The sequence below is a fragment of the Orcinus orca genome, chromosome 6 (assembly GCF_937001465.1).
Source record: "Orcinus orca chromosome 6, mOrcOrc1.1, whole genome shotgun sequence".
Lineage (NCBI taxonomy): Eukaryota > Metazoa > Chordata > Mammalia > Artiodactyla > Delphinidae > Orcinus > Orcinus orca.
In genome coordinates this window covers 109345146-109367174 of record NC_064564.1, presented here as the reverse complement: position 1 = coordinate 109367174, position 22029 = coordinate 109345146, and the positions used below count along the sequence as shown (strand labels likewise).

Below are 22029 nucleotides of genomic sequence, written 5' to 3'. Positions count from 1 at the left end.
CTCTCTGTCCAGTGCCTGGCTTATATTAGGCAATGAATGAATGAAGGAAAGAAGGAACGAACGAACGAACAAACGAGAGCTAGCTATGAAACAAATGAGCATTGTCCCATTTTGACAATTTGAAAACACCTGATCACATGTAAAGTGTATGCGCTGTCTAGTGTGTACTTCAGTGATACTGTTCCCTGAGGAAGATTTTTTTCAGAAAAGTACCTACTGGTATAGCAAGCCACATAGACCTGGATCCAGCCCTGATCTACTCTGTGGCTGTGTGAGTCTGAGCAAGTTACTTACTTTTTCTGTGCTTCAGTTTCCTCATATGTTATCTGGGGATGTAATGGTACCTACGTAATAAACTACTATGAGGAGTAAATAAACAAATGCATGTAAAGCTCCTGGCATTTGGTATTCCAGAATAAGTGGTGGTCTCTACTATTCTTTTTTTTAATCAGTTTGGTACATGATGAGTGGTAAAGGTACTTGGTACGAGGTGGATCTTACAGTTGGACAGATTATATATACCCTGTTCAGCAGGGTAGCTGTGCCTCTGTGTGTACAAGAAATCTGCTTCCCTTGTGTTAGCCATGGAGGTTTTCTTTGGAGTAGGAGAATCTGCTGGGCAAGACAGACGCCTGTGGCAGAATGAAGCGAGGAGAAGGGTTGTTTGGCTTATACAAATTCCTGTTTTACCTTCCCTTAAAACCTCAGTCTCATTTCCAAAAACATTTTGGGAGAAACCTCTTGGTGAGAGAGTTGCTCTGTCACGAAAGGTAACTTGAGAGCAGTTTCCTGTCCACCTTTCTTGCCAGCTCTCTAGTCGCAAGATCCTGCTTTGTACCCAAAGGAGTCTTTGAACATCAGCTGTCTTGAACAATCTCTAGTCTTATCACTTATTTTAATGTTCCTTGCACAGGTCGCTCTTGGATGTGGTGCTCTGGGCATTCTCACCCCAGAATGCTTCCCTTCCTTTATTTAACCTCTGACCTGTGAAAACAAGAGTTAATCAAGAGTTCTAAGGTAGCAAAGAGGAAGGGGAAGTGTTTGGTTACAAATTAAATATGAACAAGTCATAAGTCATAAATCCCCAGTAGTGCTACCAGTTGTGTCTCAAGTTGCATATGGTACAGGGTGTTTGGGTTATAAATTCAAGTTCAGGGCTCTCTGATTGCTTGGGGGTAGGTGGTTGGTTAGTTTTCTTTTGGCCTAAAACTCTTTGCCTTCTAAAACATTACTTTTATTGGACCAGCTACATTTATATTCTACCTTCTCTCTATGTGCCCGTCTCTCCTTTTTCCTTTCTTTACCTGCCTGCTTGCTTGTGTTGATTGGTGTGCTGTCCTGTGAATTGAGACAGAACTGCTTTCCTGAAAGAAGTTAAGCATATGGAAAAAGTTGCCAAGGAAAGGCACTGAAGCATAGAGCGTAAATGGTTTTAAGAGACAGCCAGACACTTTTATAGAGAGATTTGTGATTGAATGACGTAACAGAGATCTGCAGAGATCTGGGGTGGAAATGAACTTAAATGAGTGCTATTCATGGAAAACTGATGCCCTGTCTAATCTAGCATTTCCTTAATTGTCACCATAAGCATACATTTAAAGCTTTATGCTTTAAATTTTAAAAAAGGCAACAGTCTGTTTAAGAATCTATGACACAGGCCATTGTTTTTTTAGATAAGTTCTTAAAAATACACCTCTAAGGTAGCAGAGGCATTGGGTTTTGACACGCAGCACTGGAAACTTAAAATATCTCTTTTGCCATGCTTGATTAAAACATTTTAAATTGAGCTATTTATATTTGTGTTTCCGAATATAACATGTACGCTAATTCCTAAAGCAATAAAGAGCTGACACATGACTAGTGTCCCTGGAGCTGGCAAAGTAAGAAAACATGCTGAACTGTTGGGAGGCAGCCAAAGTTGGATTGCTCAGAACGCATCGAGCTGAGGGACCTTTGGAGGCAAGCTTTCATTTTATCAGGGCATTACAGTAAGAACTGCAAGGTAAGGATTTTAAATCCTAATCTCAGGATTGACTATTGTACTTGATCAGGTTGTACAACTGTTACTGTGTTGTATGGAGTGAGTAGGATAGAAATCACATTGGACTAGTTTTGTGTCTGAGCTGTGCTTTTAGTAACTGTGCTGTCCTAGGTAAGTTACTTCACTTCTCTGAGACTCAGTTTTCTCATCTGTAAAATGGAATGATAGTTCATCTCATAGAGTTGTTTTAAAGAATAATAGTTCAAAGCACCTATTGCTTGATAAATTTCCCACTTTTCTCCATTAGCTTCCACTTCCTAGCTCTGAAATGAGAATAATATCAAATGGTGTCTCAGTGGGATAATTAATTTTGTTGTTTACTTCTGAAAGTAGGACAGGACTTCTTGTGTAGCCATTTCTTCCTTTTGTTGTGTTTTTCATTTTCAGTAGAGACAATGTGTTTCTCTTCTAGTCTGTGAAAGCTTCTGTAAGGTGGGCCATGGTTAGACCCTCACTAACCCATTATATTATATTACAGTAGTAATTTAAACCATAAAATAAGATGCTCTGAATGGGGAAAAAACTTGCAGGTGTGTGAATACAGGAGGTGGGCTGCATCATAAACTCTCTTAGGAAAATGATGAAAGGCTTATGTGCTCATCCTCTCTGGGCTCGATGGAAAATATCTGAGAATTACACTGAATTGTCAGTGCAGGTGTCATTACTCCACAGATCTTCTGTTACCAACACTTCACTGGTGATAACAGAAAAGTGCCTCCTTGCTTTCCTCCTGAGCAATCTCCCTCAATCATAGTAATACTGTCATAGAAAAGAAGACGACACATCCGCTGTCTAAAAGCAACAATTATTGAATACCCATCAAGACGGAAAAGAGCCTTGTTTCCAAACTCAAATCCAAGTGTATGTTTGGGTAGATTTATGTAAGCACAGATGTTTTACGGGAGCTTGTTGGTTTTTTTCCTAATGCAAATTAATATTTCTGCTCATTCAGTGCATACAACATATTTTCCTGCATAGATGTAATAGGTATCACAATGGGATATTAATTATGGACACAAGTCAGAGATTCTTGAGCTTAACCAGATGCCATAATAAATTTACAATTTGAGATCAGCAACTGTGAGCAAAGCAGAATGCTCAGATTGAGTGAGACTTGCTCTGATCTCCCAAAGGGGATTGTTCGTTTTTTCTTATTTAGGTTCCTCCAACTTTTAATCTTAACGGCAAAAGAGTACAATTTCATCAGGGAAAACCATTGTTTATTCTGTTCCAGGCTCAATGGTGGGTGCATATGTTTCCCCCTAACAACAGCCATGTGAGTGTAGATAGTATATCCCCATTTCACACGTGGGGGAGAAGAAACACAGTTCAGGCCACAGCTAGTGACAGAACAGTGGGTCTCCTGACTTTGCAGTCTGTGTAAAGTTGATCAGCGAAGTGTCATTTCCTGTGGGAAGACTTCCCAGAACCTCTCCTCTGTTCCCTCTATGAACCTCTGTCATAGCACTGACCCAGCGCTGCCGACAGTATTTGCCAATGTGTCTGCTTCCTTCATGAGACAGTGAGCTCTCCAAATGCTGGGTCCTGGGTCTCATTCCCCATGCACCTTGCAGAGTGCCAGGCATATATTGGATGCGGCTTAATAAATATGGAGGAATATGTGATTTCATGTATGATTGACTGCAACATTTGAAAAGTGAATGATCTGGAAATGTGTGATGTTTGGACTGTAAACGTCACCTCAATTTTAAATTCCAGAGTATGTTCATTGAAGTTTAGTGTGGTTAGCTCAGGAGGTTGTGGTATGTTTTTCTCATAGGGAGGAATGTGTGCACCTTGGTGCTAAGGCTGTAGTTTGAGAACTGTAGACTAGCACACAAGGATGGTTTTTGTTGGGCTTAAAGATGGGAATGCTTGTTGGCTGAGTGTAATGAGAGAGAAGATGAGTCTTATAGAAGGCAGTGTGGTTGGAGACTAGGGTCTTCCCACTTTCCATCTCCAATTGGGAGGGAAAGGGGAGGGCATGAGAGGTGTAGGAGTAGGAGAAAGGGAAGCTCATGTTAGAGCTATTCTCTTCAGTAAGTTTGGAGAGAAGAAAATCTTCTGAAGAGCAGGAGAGATGGATTAGAGATGGGAGAAAAAGTAAGTTTAGGGCAGACTCTGTGGGAACATGGGGCCTGATACACTAACGGATTAGAGGATTCTTGAGCAGTTTTAGAGGTTCACCTGTGCTTGAAAAATTAAGTTGCCAAACTACAATAATGAGCTTGGTTTTTGACATTTTCCCATATTACATCTTCCCATAGTACTTGAAGTAGAAACAAAAAAAGTAGATAGCAGGGTTTACTTGCATTGAAGGGATGGACAAGGAGCAAGAAATCTTAAGTTTGTGGGTACTTCTTGATCTGCTTAGAATATTTATTTGCTCACTCTATTTTAAATTATTTGTCACTCCAGCAGTCCATTGATAGGAGTTTTTTTTGGTTCTGGATCATTTTTCTAACCAAAATGCTGCCTCCTAAATTTGGAGCCCCACCTCCCAATAAGAGTTGGTTGACTGTTTCTCTGTGGCTCTAGTGGTAATGGCCTTAGTAGAAACTATAGGGATGAGTTACATCTGTCAAGGGAAGTTCTGACTTAGTGGATGTCTAACATGTGCCAGGCACACACTAGAGATTAAACAGTCAGTATACAGTCATGATCCTTGCTCTCATGGAGTTGATACTAGTCAAGAACTGAGGTGAGTCTTCATATAGGGTAAGCCCAGGACGGCCTCATATGCTGGGACTAAAATGCATTTATTTAAGTGGGACCAAAATTTTATAGTAAAAATGGGGGGGTTATTTAGAATTTTTATCTAGAAAAAATGCAACAAACTTTGAAAATCAATTCATTTTGACAAAATCTAGCTTTTATTCCAACAACACATTAATTCTTAGAATAATGAGTCAAGTGAGTTTTTTGTCGGTGGTGGTATGATTTTTCAGACATAATAACACTTCATGTTTGACTTCCATAGCATAATCATAAAAGGAGTCATTTTTCCAAAAGTTTTTGAGGACGTCATCAATTTCCCCAAGGCCTCTCTTAACCCTTTGATATTGAATTCATTTTCTTTTGATGTGCCACCACCCTTGTTTTTCTTGATTTTTCTCTTCGTCTCTTGCTACCTGGTCTAATGCTGCCAGGTCTTTATATATCAGTCACTTTTCCTTAGCTCTGAGCGGTTGTCCAGCATCTCTAACAAGGGCTTCATGAAATCCTGCATCGTTGCAAAGGTTGAACTTTTATTTGCATTTTTTAAAATAAATTTATTTATTATTTATATTTTTGGCTGTGTTGGGTCTTTGTTACGGTGCACGGGCTTCTCATTGTCGTGGCTTTTCTTGTGCAGCACAGGCTCTAGGCACACAGGCTTCAGTAGTTGTGGCACACGGGCTCAGTAGTTGTGGCTCGTGGGCTGTAGAGTGCAGCTCAGTAGTTGGGGCGCACAGGCTTAGTTGCTCCACGGCATGTGGGATCTTCCCGGGCCAGGGCTCGAATCTGTGTCCCGACCTGCATTGGCAGGAGGATTCTTAACCACTGCGCCACCAGAGAAGTCCTTTATTTGCATTTTATTGTAGACATTTGACCAACGAGACACTGACAGAGGAGTAGGTATAGATGCTAGTCAAACTGGAAGGGCTAAGTGGGGACTTACTGGTTTAAGCGGTCATATCATTTGTGTCTTCCTCTTATAACAGGTTGTAATTTCCTGTCTGCTCTGGTGACTGCGGGGCCTGATGAATTAATTCCTATACAGAGTCCTGGAGGAACCTCTGAAGCAGACACCAGGAATGTTAGGCAGAGAGGGACAGGAAGAGTATTCCAGGCCCGGGGTTGGGTGTCTCTGTATACATCAGTTACATTAGTTAGATGGTGTGTACCTTTTTGTAGAAGAGGAAACTGAGTCTTTGAGAGATTGCTTCCCTGAGGTGTCACAACTACTAAGTATCAGAACTGAGATTCATACAAGGTTATTCGACTCAAGTCTGTGTTCTCCCGATGTCCCATGCTGCTCTGCTTGTTTAAATTTGGGGGTTGGGGGTTGGTAATATGCCAAGTAGCCTTAGCCAAGGGATGCTTTGTCATCCAATGAATCTTGGCAAAATCTGCTGGCAGGAAGTAAGAAAAGAAGGGATACCTCTCTTAGAGTACCTGCAATGAAGTTTTAAGGGCTTCTTAGGCAGTGGAAATCACAAAGAAAAGTTGAAAGACTGTATTGCATGTCACTCTTCTTAGCTTTAAACTCATCATTCCAAACATGAGTAGATGCACATCTGTGGCAAGCCCTCAGGGAGGTACTATTTCATTATATCTTCTAATATAATGGTGCCTGAGTGTTTAAATGTTAAACTTTTTGTTATAAAATACTTTTTCATTTCACTTTCATACTACAGCCAGGGCATTTTGTTGATCTTTTTCAAATTATGTGTATAACTAGATCATATGTGTGTGTGTGTGTGTGTGTGTGTGTGTGTGTATATATATATATATTTTTTTTTTTTTTTTTTTTTGGCTTTGTTGGGTCTTCATTGCTGTGCGCGGGCTTTCTCTAGTTGTGGCAAGCGGGGGCTACTCTTCCTTGCGGACTTCTCATTGTGGTGGCTTCTCTTGTTGTGGAGCACAGGCTCTAGGCGCGTGGGCTTCAGTAGTTGTGGCTCACGGGCTCTAGAGTGCAGGCCCAGTAGTTGTGGCGCATGGGCTTAGTTGCTCCTTGGCATGTGGGATCTTCCCAGACCAGGGACCGAACCTGTGTCCCCTCCATTGGCAGGCGGATTCTCAACCACTGCGCCACCAGGGAAGCCCATAACTAGATCATATTATCGAAGTTTTTCTTTTTAGGGTAGCAAAGTGGACAGTGGTTCTGGTAAGGCTGAGATGACCCACTGGGCTATGGTGAGGGGGAGATAATCACTTTCTGCCTGGCTCTAAATACTCATCTTCAGAATGTTACTTCTCTTTAACTGGCCTTTTGGTTCCCCACCGATTCCAGAATAAAAGGGAGGCCCGTGCATTTGGCATATGAGAGCCCCTCCAGAGCCTGGCCCTTCTGCCCCTGCCTCATCTTTGTCCTCCTGCAGCCTGCACACCCTACTCTCTGGCTATTCCAACTGCACGAGTGGTTTGTGCCTACAAGCCCTTGCTCATGAGTTTTCCCTGCCTCTAATGCTCTTTATCCCCACCCATTCCAACCTTCTTCCCTTAGGCAGAGAACAACCTCTTTCAAGACTTAGCTGAAGCCCAACCTTCTCTCTGTGATGCGTATTGACTCCCACCCACAGTTGCAACCAGCTCTTCTCGCCATTGCATGCCCCTCCCTATAGCCATGGTTTTAAATTTTTAATTTTATTTTCCCAACTCATGTCATTATTCTGTATACTCTAGTTGGTCTACTGTTTATTTATTTATTTGGCTGCGCTGAGCCTTAGTTGTGGCACATGGGATCTTCTTTGCGGCATGCGAGTTGTTTTTTTTTTTTTGCAGCATGCGGGATCTTTGTTGTGGCATGTGGGATCTAGTTCCCTGACCAGGGATCGAACCCAGGCCCCCTGCATTGGGAGTGCAGAGTCTTAACCACCAAGGAAGTTCCTACTTACGGTAGTTTTTATGGAAGAAGAGACTCTTTAGATTCTCTCCTCCCCATTTTATTTTTAATTTTGAAACAATAACAAACATACAGAAAAGTGTGAGTATAATACAAATGCCCCATTTGGGAGATGTTGCCAAAATAATACCCAGTAACCCTCGAATACTTTAGTATGTGTTATAAAAGATTCTTTTTTTACATAGCTACATTACAATCATCAAAATCAGAAAATTAGTATTAATTTTGATGCAGTACTACCATGTAATACTTGGACCTCCCATTTGTGTGTATGTGTGTAAGTGTGAGTGTATATAAAGGAATAGTTAAGGATCACATGTTGCATTTTGTTGTCATGTCTCTTTAGTCTTCTTATTCTGAAATAACTCCTCAGTGTCTCCTAGACTTTTATGAACTTGACACTTAGGCTATTAATTTGTAAAAGCTTCTTCAGTTTGGGTTTATCTGATGTTTCCATAGGAATTAAGTTCTACTCTGTGGCAGGAATGTAATAGTATTCTGCGTTCTTCTCATTGCATTCTTCCAGGTGGTACACTATTTCAATTTGTCCCACTACTTGATTGAGGACATATCTCCTAGGATTCTCCATTCTTTTTCCCTTTTTAATTAAAAGGTATACTAGGAATATCCTCATCCTATCCTTACCAAACTTTTAATTTGCTTATTTATTCCAGCATAGACTCATGATTTCCTATTTTAGTTATTATTAAATGATCTCTTTCTATCCTTATTTGTTTTGATGCTCAAATTGTCACAGACACGGTCAGTAGGAACCCATCCATACTAGCTTTTGTGTCCCATTGGTATGCCCTAAGCATATGTTGAGCACTGCCTTTTTTCTAGCACAAGGTATTTCCCAGCCCTGGCCCTGGAATCAGACATTTCTTCCAGGAGCCCTGGTTCCTTCTAGTGGAGAATGGTACTTAGAAGCCAGGATTTGGGCATTAAGTGTGCTTATTATAATTGGGATGTCTATGCCAGGCCCTTCAGTGGCTAGAGCTAGAGAATATATGTATCTGTATGTGTATCTGTAATATCTGTAATAATGTACATACATACATTTGTATTTCTTTTATCTCTCTCCATGATTTCACATAGTTACATCTAATTCCAGTTCAGTGTGGTAGGGTTCATTCTTATTTTCTCCCTATTCATATTAGTAACTCTCTTCTCTAATAGTAATAAGCTTGGTTTTCATTATATATTTACTTACTTGATCAGTCTTGATCTATTCCCCTGTGTGTAACCAGTCTCCCTCTTTTGTAGCCCCCCTCCTCTGTGGCTGCCGTCCTCACCCCATTTGAACTCTGACTGTAGGCAAGGCAGTCACTGCTGTCTCCTCCTGCCATAGACATCCTTCTCAACTGCTTGAACTCTGCCTGGCGATCCTTCATGGAAGCCCTCCTGTCCACTTAGGCTCTGGCATCCCACACTGGACTGCCTTCCAGATGCTCTTTTTTAATCCTCTTGGGTTCTAATACTACTCTACTCAACTTCTTTCTACTGACATAGATGCTTTCATTACCCAGTGCCAGGCCTTTCCCCTACTTATACACCCTTCTTACCCCTTTTGAGTTCTGACACTCCAAGCCAGGCCACCTCCTGTGTAGACACCCTCCTTATCCTCCTGGAGCCCTGACTTTCCCTTACCAGGGAACCCTCCTCACCCCACTTGGGCTCCAAAACTCTGTGCCAGTTTGTTCCATCTGGGGGATATCGTCCTCTCCATGCTTGTGCTGTGACGTCCTGCTCACGACTACTCTTCTCGCAGGTGGTCACCTTTCTCAACTTGGTCCGCTTCTGCCACCGTTGCACCCCATCTCTCTCTCTCTCTGTCTCTGTCTCTGTCTCTGTCTCTCTCTGTCTCTCTCTGTCTCACTCACACACACACACACACACACACACACACACACACACACACACACACACACACACACACACACACACACACACCCCTCTACCTTGCTTGGGCTCATTTAATGGCTTTGAACTGAACTATTAGCAAGTGAAGTGGGAGAGCTTTTTAAAATTTGTAATGGTTTCCTATTTTAGTACTTAAGACACTGGAGTGGAATCCCATCATATACACACTATTCCAGGTCACTCGTACATGTGTGGGAATGATTATACTGAAAGTCCATTCAGTGGAGTGAGATTAGAAAAGTGAGTCATCTATCTATCCTCTGTTGGACTCAGTTCCTAAGTTCACCTGGAGGATAAGCAGCTCACCAAGCTGACAGATTTGAACAGAGGCAGTTTTCATTCAATAGGTCCCCCATTCTTGGGCCATCTGCTTTGTTTCTATACAAACCAAGTCTGCTGTACATTGGAATCATCTTAAGGGAATTTTACAGGTGATTTTGACTGTGAGCCATTTGACTCTATGTGCAATCTCTGGGACCTGCCCCTGCACTTCACACAAAGGCTTGTGATAGCCCACACTAGTGAGGTCATGTGTGTAGGAATACTTGAGTGCTGCCTGAGCTCTTCTCAAGTTTAAGAATTTATATTGCCTCACACAAAACAAAAGCCTCTTCATTTGACTGTCAGGTCAGGGAGTAAGGACAGACCCTGGGACAAAGTTACCTGACCTATGATTTGGCAAGAGAAGCTTGGATCAAGGCCGGTGCCTGGGAAGCAGACTTTTCCCATTTTGGCTTTTTCCCATCAAGGCTCTGCTGATTGGGTCATGATAATGCTCATTTTGGTTTAATAATTTGATCCAAAAGCCTACGCTAAAGAAAACACTTGGGGAAGAGTTCCAACCCCCCAACTAAACTATTACTCCTTGTTGTATATGTCTTTTTCCCACGTAGGACCATGGCCATCTTGAGTGCAGGGACCCTTTGTGATTGGGATTTTGGGCCCCAGCCTTGGACTGAGCCCACCACATGTTGATGCTTTGCATTGCAAACTCGAGCAGTTGCATTAAGGTAGCAAGTGGAGCAGGCGCCGTCCTTTAGCCGTCCCGGGAGGAGCAGTGTAATGGAGTGTTTGTTTCCTGTCTCTGGATTGGGAAGTAGTGTTTACTCCATGCTGACAGACAAGTACAAAATGGAGTGGAGGGTCTCCATATCCTCACCTGCACCCTCGCAGGCAGCGTGAAGCTGTTGTGTCCGCACTAATGAAGCAGTACAGGAAACGCCACTGGATAAAGTTCAGCTGTGAACCCTGGCCTCCCAACAGGGGAAAAGAGGGATCCTTTGAAGAAGACAGCTGGGTTTTGGTTTCAAGACCTTAACACTGCCATCACTAGATATTCATCTGTCAGTGCACAGGGGACAACATGTGGGGAACAGTTGTGTCCAGTCAGGCTGAAGGAAGAAAGAGATGGCTGATTTCCAGGGTAACTACAAAACCGCCCATGGCTGAGGGCTCTGCGTAGCGTAGCCAAAAAGAATCGATTTGGTGAGGTCGAGGCTGAGTGTGAGAACCTGGGCACAGTCTGCTGTGGGCTGGGTGGCCGTACCATGTCAACCTCCTGCATCCTCACAGCCCAGCAGGACGCGGAGGTGTGAGGTTCTGGGCCCAAACTATGTTGGTCAGTTGAACCTAGTGGCCAAAACTGCTTCCTATATACCACAGTCCTAAATTATCAGAGAAGCAAGCCTGTCCCAAGTCACTTGATCAGGACTTCCTAAAATAACTTCAGCTTTTCTCTCATTTACTTGAAGCCATGGTTTCCTTACAAGAAAATATTTTCTCTTCTTGCTTCCCCTCGACCCCTTCCTGCTGGATTTAACTAGTGGTATTTTTTTCTTTCAGGGAAAAAAAAAAGATATTTGTAATCCTTGGTTGAATTTGTTTGCTACCAGTCCTCTAATCTGGGCAGGAGTTTTCTTCTGAGGGGATTTATTGTTCCTTCTATAATGGCTTTTAACTCAGCCGAGGTTTATTTAACAGAATAGGAAGGGAGAAACTTATCTCCTCCCTAATCCCTCTTGAATGTTTACATTACTTTGCCAAAGTAAATGCTGTGTAAAGTGGCAGCAGTCATTTGCTCTTTAATAATCAATATGCAGCTGCCAGAGCTGATTGAAACATATTAACATAAGTGATAATACTGTCATAGAAGTGAAAAGTTAAGTTGCTTATCAGTATATTGTGATAAGCTACTTAAATTTTACAGTAGCATGTGCTGGCTTCAGACAGACGTTAATGACAGAGAACTGTGCGCTTTATCTGTCCTCTCTATTGCCTCTCACTTCATTTATTACCCTCAACGGTACAGCTGGTAATCTGTCCAGGGCGCTGATTTCCCTCTGCTTGGCAGGATGGAGTCAGTGCTCCACTCTATCAGTAACGGATACTGTTAGCGCAGCAGGGCAGATGTGAGCAGGTCGGCAGGCGCTTGGTATGACGCTCTTCCCACATGAGTATTTGATATTGCTTTGGAAAAGTTTCTTATGGAGAACAAAGCCATTTAAATTTTAAGTGAAAAAACTTCTTGGGAGTAGGGGTATGTTTCAACAATAATTCTATAGCAACAATGCGCCTTCATTGTTAGTCTTTGGTTTTGTTTGTTCTATCAACACTGAGCACTGAGGGTCTGCTAGGCTCCATGCTTGGTCCTAGGAAGACAAAGTAAAGAAAGATGTGATCCTTCCTCTTCGTCATGCTCAGTCTGCTGGGAAGACAGACACGCCATCGAGGGCCACATGGTGTGTGGACTGTTCTAACAGGAGTTTGCACGTGACAGGGCAGCACAGAAAAAAGGGAATTAGGGCATGAGAGGTGGGGATGGGGAGGGGGTGGGGAACTGTTAGGAGGATGAGTAGAAATCAGCTAGACTAGATCATGAAGGTCAGAGGGAGAAAAGTGCCGAGTGTATGCAGTGCAAGCTCTGGCAGGCTTGAGGATGCCTGGACATTCCTCGGAGCGTGGCTGCAGTGAGAGGAGTATGTATGTGGGGCTGCAGGGTGAGGACAGCCGGAGACACAGTCAAGGACCTGACAGAGGAGCCTTGAACACTGTCCTAAGAAGTCCCATAGTGATGGGGCACCACTGCAGGAATTTAATTCAATGTGCTGCTTAGATTCGCACTTTAGAAAGACCATTCTGTGAGCCACACAGAGGGTGGAGTAAGGTCAGGACCAGGCTGTCATCAGAGTTAAGGGACATGATGGTCAGAACCCGGTGGAGGGTAGGGTGGGGTGCAGAGTTAGAGCTCTTTCTGCAGTAAGTACAGGGAAGGGTGCATTGTAATAGAAGGTTTAATGAGTGGTTACAGGCTCATGGGGCCTTTGGGACACCTTGCACATGGCAGCAGTGGAAGTGCTGTGTGTGTGTGTGGCTGTGTGTGTCCAATCATGAGAAACTTGAACAGAAGCTTTCCTGGAAGGGGTGGGTGTGGGGCCTGGGGGGCTATTCAGAGATGGTTCCTGATTGCAGAGTCTGCTTTGAATTTCTTCTCTGTGAACCTGTTCTAGCTCTGAGGCATGGGAATAATTTATAATGGACATTCAATCTTCTGCCTCACACAGGCAATTTTTAAAAATCTCAGAAATAATTAACATTTTACCAGTCTGCGTTTCCAGCACAGCCTACGACAGGAAGGCTCTTCACGATGTAGAGAGAAACCGAAATGTACCATCTTGAATTAGCTCCTGGTTAAAATTTTTGACCTGCGTACTAATATTCCATGTGTTTCCTCTTCTTCCCCCAGCTATCTCCCCTGGTTCGAAGTATTTTATAAGCTGCTTAACATCTTGGCAGATTACAGGACAAAAGGACAGGTATTTGCCTTTTATTTTATTCTTTTTAACAACTAAACTTCAACTTTCATGCCTTGTATTTCACTAAAACATTTACTAAAAAAGTAATGCATTCCCGTTACAGAAAATTTGGGAAATTCAGAAAGCAGTAGGAAGGAAGAGAAAAATCACTCCTAATACGTGTCCCTCCCCCGCCCCCTCCCCCCACCAAATAAATATTGCTAGCATTTTGGGATGTTTTCTTCCTTTACTTTTTGAATTAAATAAGTAATAAATAGACGCTTCGCATTCGGAGTTAATAGTCACCATCTTACATTCCCAAGCAGCTCCACAAGTTCATCGTATGTATTAAATAATAATTTTGCTGAGGCACAAATTTGAATTGCTGGGATTTGTGAGTAAAACACTTAACTGGCAAGTGACCTAACCAGCTGTCCCACTTCCCATTTCAGTAGGGCTTTCTTGTGCTTTTACAGTAATTTTTTTAAGGGTCTGAAAATCACTTTAAAAGTTCAGCTCTACCTCACTGTACTTTTGGAAGAAATGGTATGTTGAAGTACCCTCCATGGGCGTCAAGGGGCAACTGGATCTGTATTTAGACTTTTCACGCCCACAGTTTTTAGGTACCGTAATAATAGAAGCATTTCCCCCATGCTAATAAAAACGTTGTAAATCTTTTTCACAGCTGCATACCATGTACCTTGGTTTACTGAGACATTTCCTATTACTGGAAATTTTCATTATTTGGGATTTTTTTTCACTATTATAAGTGTAGCTATTAGCATCTTTGAGCATAAAACATTTTCTTCATTTTGGAATGTTTCCTTAAGAAGAGAATTTCAGATGGGCCATTTTAAGGTTAGTGGACATAAACATTTCAAAAACATTTGCCAAACTGCTTTCCAAAAGAATTGTACTGTTTTCTTAAAAGATAGATACCCTTTACTGGCAATGTACAAAAGTGCCCAGGTCACCATACTCTCACCAGTATCATTTGTTGAATTCATTGTGTTCTTGACAAGTGAACAGTTCTCATTGTTTTAATTGCATTTCTTTGATTATTAGTAAGTTGAATATTTGTCCATATATCTAACTTCTTATATTTTCCTTTTTTGTAAATGGCCTAAGATTTTTAATTAAAGAGATATATTATTATTAACTGTTAGAGAATTTTTTTCATCATATTTTCTACAGAACATTAGTTCTAAGAAATGCTCCACTCAAAAAGGGTTACCAGGGCTTCCCTGGTGGCACAGTGGTTGAGAGTCTGCCTGCCAATGCAGGGGACACGGGTTCGTGCCGCGGAGCGGCTGGGCCCGTGAGCCATGGCCGCTGAGCCTGCGCGTCCGGAGCCTGTGCTCCGCAACGGGAGAGGCCACAACAGTGAGAGGCCTGCGTACCGCAAAAAAAAAAAAAGGGTTACTATAGTTGAGTGATACTGGGTCAGGGAAAGGGAAAGCTGTGTCTCATCTTTGTCTCCTTAAGATTCATGTAATATAGGCTCTGAAAAGTCCTACAGTGGAGAAATCTGTGTCACCCAAATATTCCCAACTTATTTGGCCCCATATGCTTTTAATTCCATGACAAGTATTAACATTCTGAGATGCCAGTGTTTCCTGGAACACACTTTGGGAAATGCTAATTTTGGAGAAAAGGTGGAAATTGTGTGAATAATGGATAAATCTTTAAGTTAGATTGACTTACTGGCAAATGTATTCCAGAGACCACAGTAAATGGGAGGAATAACTAATAGAAATGGCTCCCTAGATCACTACACTCACTCTGAAAGGATGCTTAGATATCAGGGAATTCTGTCCTAAAAGAAGTGATGTACTCTTTGATGAATGAGTTAAGAGGCCACCTTGGGTCTGTTCATTGATTGCTGATTCACAGTTCACTTTTGTCAAACATTCAGTTTTTCATTCAAAATTAAAAGAGGTCTTTAGTAAATAAAATTATATAGCATGTAGGCTCTTAACAGTCTTAGAATTGGAAGTTAACTCACATTTTTTTTCTCTCATATATAAGCTCCAGTCAGTTAAAAAAAAAAAAACTTACTAGACTTTGGAAAACATGTCTTGGGATACAGGAAAGATTGGGTAGGTACAAACTATGCATAGGAGAGATAGGATTATTACCCTGTAAAATAGGTGTATCCATCCTCTGCGCTGTTGCCCCAGATAAGGACCCTGCCTGTTGGAGTGTTAAAGACTGAGATTAGTGATGTGTTTTAGTGAAGTCTGTTTCCCTTATACAAAGGACTCTTTTTATTAAATTTCTTCTGGTTAAAGGAATTACGACACACATGATAGGTAGTCTGCCTACAACTGGCTTAATTGTTTGCAAGGTGTGGGTTATCAGATTAGAACATGAGGAAAGAGCTTTCATTAAAAAAAACAGAATCCCTTCCCCAAGTCCAGAAGTCATTGGGAAAGTTGGGCAGGGTAGGTAGGCTTCAGCTGGAGGCGTGGGGAGTGACCATGATGGCTCAGCATGGAGTGCCTGAGCCTAAGCTACATTATGAGAGTGTCTGTTTAATTCACTGACACAACAGGGTTATCAGGCCCTGAGTAGGGCAATGATGGCATCCCTGTGGAAGGGATGGCAGAGGGTGAGGAGGGCATCTAAGCCAGAGAGCAACCTGGCTGAGGGTGTTGGAGGCTGAGGAGTGAGGCATTTATTTTTGTGGAACAGTGGTGTCAGTGGCTTGGCATCATCTGGGCACCAGATATCAGAACTTCAGTGGGATCTAGAGGAGCCCTGTGGGGAAGAGGACAGCAGCAGTGGCCCAGCACTAGGGTGTTGGAGCTTGGGGTGAGGAGGGCATTTTTTATTGGTGGGAGGTCTGAGGGAGGGAGGCAGACATTGGTGGCCTAGCATTGGCTGTCAATGTTCGAGCAGGGCAAGGAGGGCATCTCGATGGAGAGGGAGGTAGGGGCAGTGAAAAAAGATTGCTTACATACAAGCAAGTAAATATATTAAGAAAACAGGGGCAGGATTTTTCACTTTTGTTAGATTATTGTTACAAATATGTAAAGGGAGGAAACTAGAATGATTCCCATGTTGGATTAGAATTAGAGCCATGGGTATGAACCCATGGCTTTCAACATATGTGATATAGAAAACAGAGATGTAACTGTGTATTGTAGGGGTGTGTGTGTGTGTGTGTGTGTGTGTGTGTGTGTGTGTGTGTGTGTGTGTGTGTGTGTGATATATTCCCTGTCTCTATCCACGGAAAGGGTCTGGGGTCAACTATACACAAGTAGCAATGAGCACACCAAAGTGCCTAAATCTTGGTTTCTAAATTCATTTCCTATTAAAAGGAGCCAGGACTCCCTGAAGAAATGTCTAGTTCCAGAGCTGAGGCAGGGAAAAGTATGAGTCTGTAATATCTTTTTGTGCCAAAAGTAATGTAGTGCTCAAAACATGATGGAGAGAGGGGAGGAATCAAGATAGCGCAAGAGGAGGACGTAGATTCACCTCTCCTCATAAGGACATCAAGAATACATCTACAAATGGAGCAGTTCTCACAGAGCACCTGCTGAACACTAGTGGAAGACTTCGGACACCTAAAAGGACCAGAAAAATCCCCACGCAACCGGGCAGGACCAAAGAAAGAAAAAAAGAAAAGGGGAAACAGAAAGGGACCAGCACCCCTGGTGGGGAGCTGAAGGTGAGGAGAGGTTCCTGCACTCAGAGAGACCCCCTCAGGGAGGTAAATCAGCTGGGACAGAGAAGGAGCTTCAGGGCATCGGAGGGGAATGCAGCAACCGGTCTGTGGAAGGCAGGAGAGAGTAAGATGTGCGTGCGTGGTCTGTGCTGCAGCGCTGCGCACCCCAGCCTGAGTCGTGTTTCTCCTGGTATGGAGGGGTGCTGGGTGCTGGAAAGTGGGGTTTGGAGAGCGGACCCACGGAGGGAACAGCTGTGGTCTGTGAAGAGACAGCCTGAGGGGATGGGAGTAAGGAACTCCACAACCGGGCAAGTTTGCGGAAGCCCAGGCCACCGTAGAAGCAAGGCGCCATTGTTGAGTGGTGCACAAAGGGCGGGGCAGCCAGGGCAACCCCCTTCCCCACCCATCGGCCCCTGCCTCCACAGGCACTGGGAGGGTCACCCATCTGAGCAGGATTGCCCTTGCTTCAAGCCAAGGCCTCCTCTGCCTGCGCAGGCTCCGGGATCCTGAGCGCTGCCCCCACCAAAGCCTCCTCGGGAATCAGCCCTGGGCGCCCCAGCCTGAGACAGGAATCGGCCAAGGCAGGCAGGGGCTGAGTGCTAAAGCGTGGGGTTAGGAGAGCGGACGCAGGGTGAGAACGGCTATTGGCTGCGTGGAGACAGGCGGAAGGGACTGGAGTGAGGAGCTCAGCTGTGTGGAGACAACCTGAGGGGATGGCAGTGAGGGGCTCCGCGGCCAGGAGCACTTCTGGAGGAAGAGTGGGCTGCCTTGGAAGCGAGGCGCCATTGTTGAGTGGCACACAATGGGCGGCGCCGCCATCTTCGGACTCTCTCCCCACACGGCAGCCCCTGCCTCTGCAAGAACTGGGAGGGACTCCCACCGGAGCAAGCACGCCCCAGTCTGTTGCAACTTCCTGCCAGTCCCGCCCCTGCAGGCACTAGAAGAGGATCCCATTGGAGGAAGCGCATGCACCCCACTTATGGCCGCCTTATCCTTCCACGGCCTGAGCCAAGCAAGTGTGCCTCAGTCAGCCGCTGCTTTTTCCCCCTCTCACCTGGGCGAAGACCAGATGCCTGAGGGTAGCCCACATGCAGAGGCACAGGTGGGACCAAAACCAAAGCTGACTTCCAGGGGCTGTGCAGCGAAGGCAGAGAAACAGAAATCTCTCTCTGCAAGTGCACAAGCTGCAGATTAAATCCCCGCCATCGGCTTGGTATATACCCTGCGTCTGTGGAATAGCTGAAGGGACAACGAGTGCTCCCACAACTAAGACTGGTCTAGCTTTAGCAGCTGTGGACTTTGGGGGCAAGTACACGCGGGAGTTGGACCAGGTCAGAGTCTCAGCTGCCCCCACTGTGTCCAAGGCGGGCCCAGAGACCTGCCTAAAGGTATTGGAGGGCCTCCTGGAGAGGCGTGGGGTGCTGTGGCTCACTGTGGGGGCAAAGACACTGACCGCGGAGGCCCCAGGAAAATACGTGGTTTTGGTTTCATTTTCTGTTATTTTATTTATTTTTATTTTTATCTTTTTAACATCTTTATTGGAGTATAACTGCTTTACAGTGGTGTGTTAGTTTCTGCTTTATAACAAAGTGTATCAGCTATACTTATATCCCCATATCTCCTCCCTCTTGCGTCTCCCTCCCACCCTCCCTATCCCACACCTCCAGGTGGTCGCAAAGCACCTAGCTGATCTCCCTGTGCTATGCGGCTGCTTCCCACTAGCTATCTGTTTTACATTTGGTAGTGTATATATGTCCATGCCACTCTCTCACTTTGTCCCAGCTTACCCTTCCCCCTCCCCGTGTCCTCAAGTCCATTCTCTAGTAGGTCTGCGTCTTTATTCTTGTCCTGCCCCTAGATTAGTCAGAACTTTTTTTTTTTTTTAGATTCCATTTATATGTGTTAGCATACGGTATTTGTTTTTCTCTTTTTGACTTCACTCTGTATGACAGACACTAGGTCCATCCACCTCACTACAGATAATTCAATTTTGTTTCTTTTTATGGCTGAGTAATATTCCATTGTATATATGTGCCAAATCCATTCATCTGTCGGTGGACAGTTAGGTTGCTTCCATGTCCTGGCTATTGTAAATAGAGCTGCAATGAACATTGTGGTACATGACTCTTTTTGAATTACGGTTTTCTCAGGGTATATGCCCAGTAGTGAGATTGATGGGTCGCATGGTAGTTCTATTTTTAGTTTTTTAAGTAACCTCCATATTGTTCTCCATAGTGGCAGTATCAATGTACATTCCCACCAACAGTGTAGGAGGGTTCCCTTTTCTCCACACCCTCTCCAGCATTTATTGTTTGTAGATTTTTTGATGATGACCATTCTGACTGGTGTGAGGTGATACCTTATTGTAGTTTTGATTTGCATTTCTCTAATGATTAGTGATGTTGAGCATCCTTTCATGTGTTTATTGGCAATCTGTATGTCTTCTTTGGAAAAATGTCTATTTAGGTCTTCTGCCCATTTTTGGATTGGGTTGTTTGTTTTTTTTTGATATTGAGCTGCATGAGCTGCTTGTAAATTTGGAGATTAATCCTTTGTCAGTTGCTTCATTTGCAAATATTTTCTCCCATGCTGAGGGCTGTCTTTTCGTCTTGTTTATGGTTTCGTGTGCTGTGCAAAAAGCTTTTAAGTTTCATTAGGTCCCATTTGTTTATTTTTGTTTTTATTTCCATTTCTCTAGGAGGTGGGTCAAAAAAGATCTTGCTGTGATTTATGTCATAGCGTGTTCTGCCTATGTTTTCCTCCAAGAGTTTTATAGTGTTTGGCTTTACATTTAGGTCTTTAATCCATTTTGACTTTATCTTTGTGTATGGTGTTAGGGAGTGTTCTAATTTCATTCTTTTACATGTAGCTGTCCAGTTTTCCCAGCACCACTTACTGAAGAGGCTGTCTTTTCTCCATTGTATATTTTTGCCTCCTTTATCAAAAATAAGGTGACCATATGTGCGTGGGTTTATCTCTGGGCTTTCTATCCTGTTCCATTGATCTATATTTCTGTTTTTGTGCCAGTACCATACTGTCTTGATTACTGTAGCTTTGTAGTATAGTCTGAAGTCAGGGAGCCTGATTCCTCCAGCTCCATTTTTCTTTCTCAAGACTGCTTTGGCTATTCGGGGTCTTTTGTGTTTCCATACAAATTGTGAAATTTTTTGTTCTAGTTCTGTGAAAAATGCCATTGGTAGTTTGATAGGGATTGCATTGAATCTGTAGATTGCTTTCGGTAGTATAGTCATTTTCGCAATGTTGATTCTTGCAATCCAAGAATGTGGTATATCTCTCCATCTGTTTGTATTATCTTTAACTTCTTTCATTAGTGTCTTACAGTTTTCTGCATACAGGTCTTTTGTCTCCCTAGGTAGGTTTATTCCTGGTATTTTATTCTTTTTGTTGCAGTGGTAAATGGAATTGTTTCCTTAATTTCTCTTTCAGATTTTTCATCATTAGTGTATAGGAATGCCAGAGATTTCTGTTCATTAATTTTGTATCCTGTTACTTTACCAAATTCATTGATTAGCTCTAGTAGTTTTCTGGTGGCATGTTTAGGATTCTCTATGTATAGTATCATGTCATCTGCAAACAGTGATAGCTTTACCTTCTTTTCCGATTTGGATTCCTTTTATTTCTTTTTCTTCTCTGATTGCTGTGGCTAAAACTTCCAAAACTATGTTGAATAATAGTGGTGAGAGTGGACAACCTTGTCTTGTTTCTGAGGAAATGGTTTCAGTTTTTCACCATTGAGAATGATGTTGGCTGTGGGTTTGTCATATATGGCCTTTATTATGTTGAGATGAGTTCCCTCTGTGCCTACTTTCTGGAGGGTTTTTATCATAAATTGGTGTTGAATTTTGTCGAAAGCTTTTTCTCCATCTATTGAGATGATCATATGGTTTTTCTCCTTCAATTTGTTAATATGGTTTATCACATTGATTGATTTGCATATATTGAAGAATCCTTTCATTCCTGGGATAAACTCCACTTGATCACGGTGTATGATCCTTTTAATGTGCTCTTGGATTCTGTTTGCTAGTATTTTGTTGAGGATTTTTGCATCTATGTTCATCAGTGATATTGGCCTGTAGTTTTCTTTCTTTGTGACATCTTTGCCTGGTTTTGGTATCAGGGTGATGGTGGCCTCGTAGAATGAGTTTGGGAGTGTTCCTCCCTCTACTATATTGTGAAAGAGTTTGAGAAGAATGGGTGTTAGCTCTTCTCTAAAGGTTTGATAGAATTCGCCTGTGAAGCCATCTGGTCCTGGGCTTTTGTTTGTTGGAAGATTTTTAATCACAGTCTCAATTTCAGTGCTTGTGATTGGTCTGTTCACATTTTCTATTTCTTACTGGTTCAGTCTCAGAAGGTTGTGCTTTTCTAAGAATTTGTCCATTTCTTCCATGTTCTCCATTTTATTGGCATATAGTTGCGTGTAGTAATCTCTCATGATCCTTTGTATTTCTGCAGTGTCAGTTTTTACTTTTCCTTCTTCATTTCTAATTCTATTGATTTGAGTCTTCTCCCTTTTTTTCTTGATGAGTCTGGCTAATGGTTTATCAATTTTGTTAATCTCAAAGAACCATCTTTTAGTTTTATTGATCTTTGCTATTGTTTCCTTTATTTCTTTTTCATTTATTTCTGATCTGATTTTTATGATCTCTTTCCTTCTACTAACTTTGGGGTTTTTTCTTCTTTCTCTAATTGCTTTAGGTTTAAGGTTAGGTTGTTTATTTGAGAGGTTTCTTGTTTCTTGAGGTAGGATTATATTGCTATAAACTTCCCTCTTAGAACTGCTTTTGCTGCATCCCATAGGTTTTGGGTCATCATGTTTCCACTGTCATTTGTTTCTAGGTATTTTTTGATTTCCTCTTTGATTTCTTCAGTGATCTCTTGGTTATTTAGTAGTGTATTGTTTAGCCTCCATGTATGTGTATTTTTTACAGATTTCTTTTTTCCTGTAGTTGATGTCTACTCTCATAGCATTGTGGTC

At 42.8% G+C, this 22029-nt stretch overlaps 1 protein-coding gene across 6 annotated transcripts in view; it reads left to right on the top strand.

The window, feature by feature from the left end:
* DENND1A (DENN domain containing 1A) overlaps positions 1–22029 on the top strand; it is a 541841-nt gene that overhangs the window by 246794 nt on the left and 273018 nt on the right. For all 6 annotated transcript variants that reach the window (XM_012532876.3, XM_033427225.2, XM_033427223.2 and 3 more), the window contains one exon: positions 13315–13384. In XM_012532876.3, coding sequence (XP_012388330.2) covers positions 13315–13384 — 70 coding nt within the window. The remainder of the gene's footprint in view (positions 1–13314; positions 13385–22029) is intronic.